Here is a 3,273-nt window from a genome sequence, read left to right on the forward strand (position 1 = left end):
AGAGTAGTAGTAGTAGTAGTAGTAGTAGTAGTAGAGAGAGAGTAGTAGAGAGAGAGAGAGAGAGAGAGAGAGAGAGAGAGAGAGAGAGAGAGAGAGAGAGGGGGAGAAGGGAGGGAGGGACGGAGGGAGAGGAAAGATGAGAGAAATGGATGATACTGGCTGAAGATGAAAGGTGTGGAAATATTTTGCTTATATCGTTGTCCTGAGTGGTGTACATACGCGCGCATGTCCTTTTGTCAACATACGCGAGGCTGAGTAACCGCGATCCTTGAAATAAGTCCACGTACGTGCAAAGTTACAAGTGGCTAAGAGATCGGAAATGCAATATGTTTCCTCTTTCTGCTAAAATGTACGCGCCAAGTATCCGCTGCAGATGGTTTATCTTACGTCGCGTACTGTGATTTCATCGAGATTCGCATGTTTTCGAAGAAAAATATATAAAAATCGATCTGCACATAGATATATCGTGCATACAATGCTTCAAATATATCCGAAAAGAGATACCTTCCCTTTTAAATAAACTTATTTAAATTCTAGAATGATATCAATGTTAAGTGATACATCGATATTACTTCCCTCCAGAAGTACTATTTAAAATTGTAACGTCAAAAGCGAGAAAGCATACAATAAAAATTCTTGCGAATTACATTTGAACAGAAATATTTTTCAATAAAACAACATTTACAATTGATAGAATAGATTGAGAGAAAATATATCAAAAACTCTGAGAAAAATTTATTTCTATATACTATTAATTTGACAATTTATCATAGCTGCGATCTATAGCTTATTTTATCTTTAGTTATGCATAATTCATTTTTAGATATGATTATTTATTAATTAATAAGAAATAAAAGGAGAATTATCGATATTTTTACAAGTTAGTATTTTTATCGATTGTATTATTTTATTGATATACATTTCATATTATTATATTTTCATATTACCATTTCATATTATTATATTGCAAACATTTTTGTGTATTTTCTCGTTTTTGATGTCACAATCTGAGATAGAGAATAGAAGTCTTAACCTTAAGTGATATTGCTATTGACATATAGATATATGAAAATTTTACACATAAGGATATATAAGCCACTCTTAGTGGATGTTTTCCATTTAGTGACACAAAGTGACATAAATGTCGTTCTATCTTTCTTTGCATTTCATGAGTAACAAAGGCAGAACGATACTTGTGTCGACTTGTGTCACTAAATGGAACACAATGTAACACAAGATTTTTGTACATTTCACATTTTCAATTATAAAATATTTGTGATCTACATTTTTATAAATACAAACAACAATTATTAAAAAGGAAAGAAAAAAAATCATATTATCAATTTTGATATGATATGAAATATGTAATCCAATATCTCCTCCTAACACTTACGTAACTTGCCAATAAAAAATATAACACAAAAATATTAAAATATATAATATCCACTGATCACCAGGGGTGATATGCTGCTCTAATCTAAACTGACTAATTATATAACGAACTAAATTTTTAAAAATTTATCCCCAGTTATTCTAACTTTTAGCCACAGTAGATTGAACGTCCTGATGACCACTGAAGACATAATTTAACCTCGCTCACTTGAACGTAAAATTACGTTACGATAGCATCTAGAGTTATAATATAACTTGTATTTCTTCTGAATATCTTAGTTTAAAAACTGAAGTATGAAATTAAACTGTGTTGAAGTATTTTTGTACTAAAGACGCATCGCGCAAAACCTGATTGTCAGACAGAAAGATGCATGAAATAAACGAAGAAATAATGCGATAACGTATTTTCACGCTTGTCGGCGAATGTGCAAATAGCGTGAAATTGACAGTCGGATGCTCTCCGTGGGGACGGAAATATGCGCTATCTCAAAACTCGAGGATACAACGGCATGTCTAGCGCGACGAGTTTCACAGAGAGGAGAAAGAATAAAACCGCGCGACTATTCTCGTGGAAATTCGTCATAGCCGCGAAAAGACGGAATTCATAACGACCATCGTCGCCGTTCCTGTCGTCGTCATCGTCGTCGTCGTCGTCGTTGTCGTTAGTCGTCGTCGTCGTCGTCGTTGGTATCATCGTCATTGTCTTCCCGCCAGCACAAAACGTCGTTCAACACGAAGGTTTCTTACCTCCTTGCCGGGAGCTGAAGGCGCCGGTGCTTCCTGCGATGATTAGAAGCAGCAGCGGGCTTAATAAGACTCTCAAGGAAAGCGGCATCTTTCCTATACTCCTCTACCGGCGCTTGCGCGACACGGGCTCCTCTTAGCCGACTTCCCTCATCACAGCCTCTCTGTAAGAATAAAAGATAAGGAGTAAGACACGACGGGCTCGGTTTCGTCAACATAAATGAGTCTCGCAAAGGTCGATTTCCCGTCAGACGAATGACGGGCCATCGAACTGCGGCAGACGTCACATTTGTCGGGTGATTTCCAGGATATTTCTGACACTCGTTATATTATGATAAATATATCTCGGAACTAGAACGACCAATGTCATTAGCGTAGTAGCTTAGTAGTAAAAAAAGTATCCCATAACTGAACATGGCATTTATATCCGCGGTGTGATAATGGTTAATCGATAAAACATCTGAGATATCAGACGTAGACAGATCTATCCCTTTTTCACCAGCAAACGTCTGTATGCAAAGTCACATTTTGAATAGATATCAACCCGAGACCTGCGTTCAGCCGCGAAGCGGAACGATTCGTTCTTTCGCTCGGAAATGGCCAGCGGTCCGTGTTTGGCGTTGAATGGTACAACGAGAGAACACTGAGTTATCTTTCCCACCGTGTTTCCTCTAGTTTACTTATTTTTCGCCCATTCTTACGTTGGCCGCAAACAGCGGGAGAATACGAGAATGAAATAGAAAGCGGGATGAGACAGGACGAGACGTCGAGAGACAGGGGACGCGGACGGCCCCCGGGGCGCGTTGGGTTTCCATTATGCTAAACCGCAAATGGAGTCCTGCGATCGAGTGTCTCTCCGTGGCCGCCCCCGGAGGCGCACAATGGCGCTGGTATAAGGCTCCTAAGGTGTAATGTTACGTAGAAATTAAATTCGCCCGTATTCTCTCGTGATGCACGCGCACGAGACGACGTCCACGCCGTCTCCTCTCGCCCGCAGATCTCGCTGACACGTTGTATTCCCGTCACCGCGAATTCGTCATCGCCGTCGTCTCGCAGCGTTGTGACGAAAGTACCAGCGTGACACTCGAGCTTTTTATGTGGCGACGCATTTGCGGCGATGACTTTTGCGATTCTCGA

At 39.8% G+C, this 3,273-nt stretch overlaps 1 protein-coding gene across 1 annotated transcript in view; it reads right to left on the reverse strand.

Annotated features, from left to right (window-relative positions):
- LOC105622217 overlaps nucleotides 1-2,227 on the reverse strand; it is a 168,808-nt gene extending 166,581 nt beyond the window's left edge. The window contains exon 1 of the mRNA XM_012203643.1: nucleotides 2,140-2,227. Within this exon, the coding sequence (XP_012059033.1) occupies nucleotides 2,140-2,227 (88 nt within the window). The remainder of the gene's footprint in view (nucleotides 1-2,139) is intronic.
- Nucleotides 2,228-3,273: the final 1,046 nt, after the last annotated feature.

Source organism: Atta cephalotes, assembly GCF_000143395.1.
Source record: "Atta cephalotes unplaced genomic scaffold scaffold00041, whole genome shotgun sequence".
Classification (NCBI taxonomy): domain Eukaryota; kingdom Metazoa; phylum Arthropoda; class Insecta; order Hymenoptera; family Formicidae; genus Atta; species Atta cephalotes.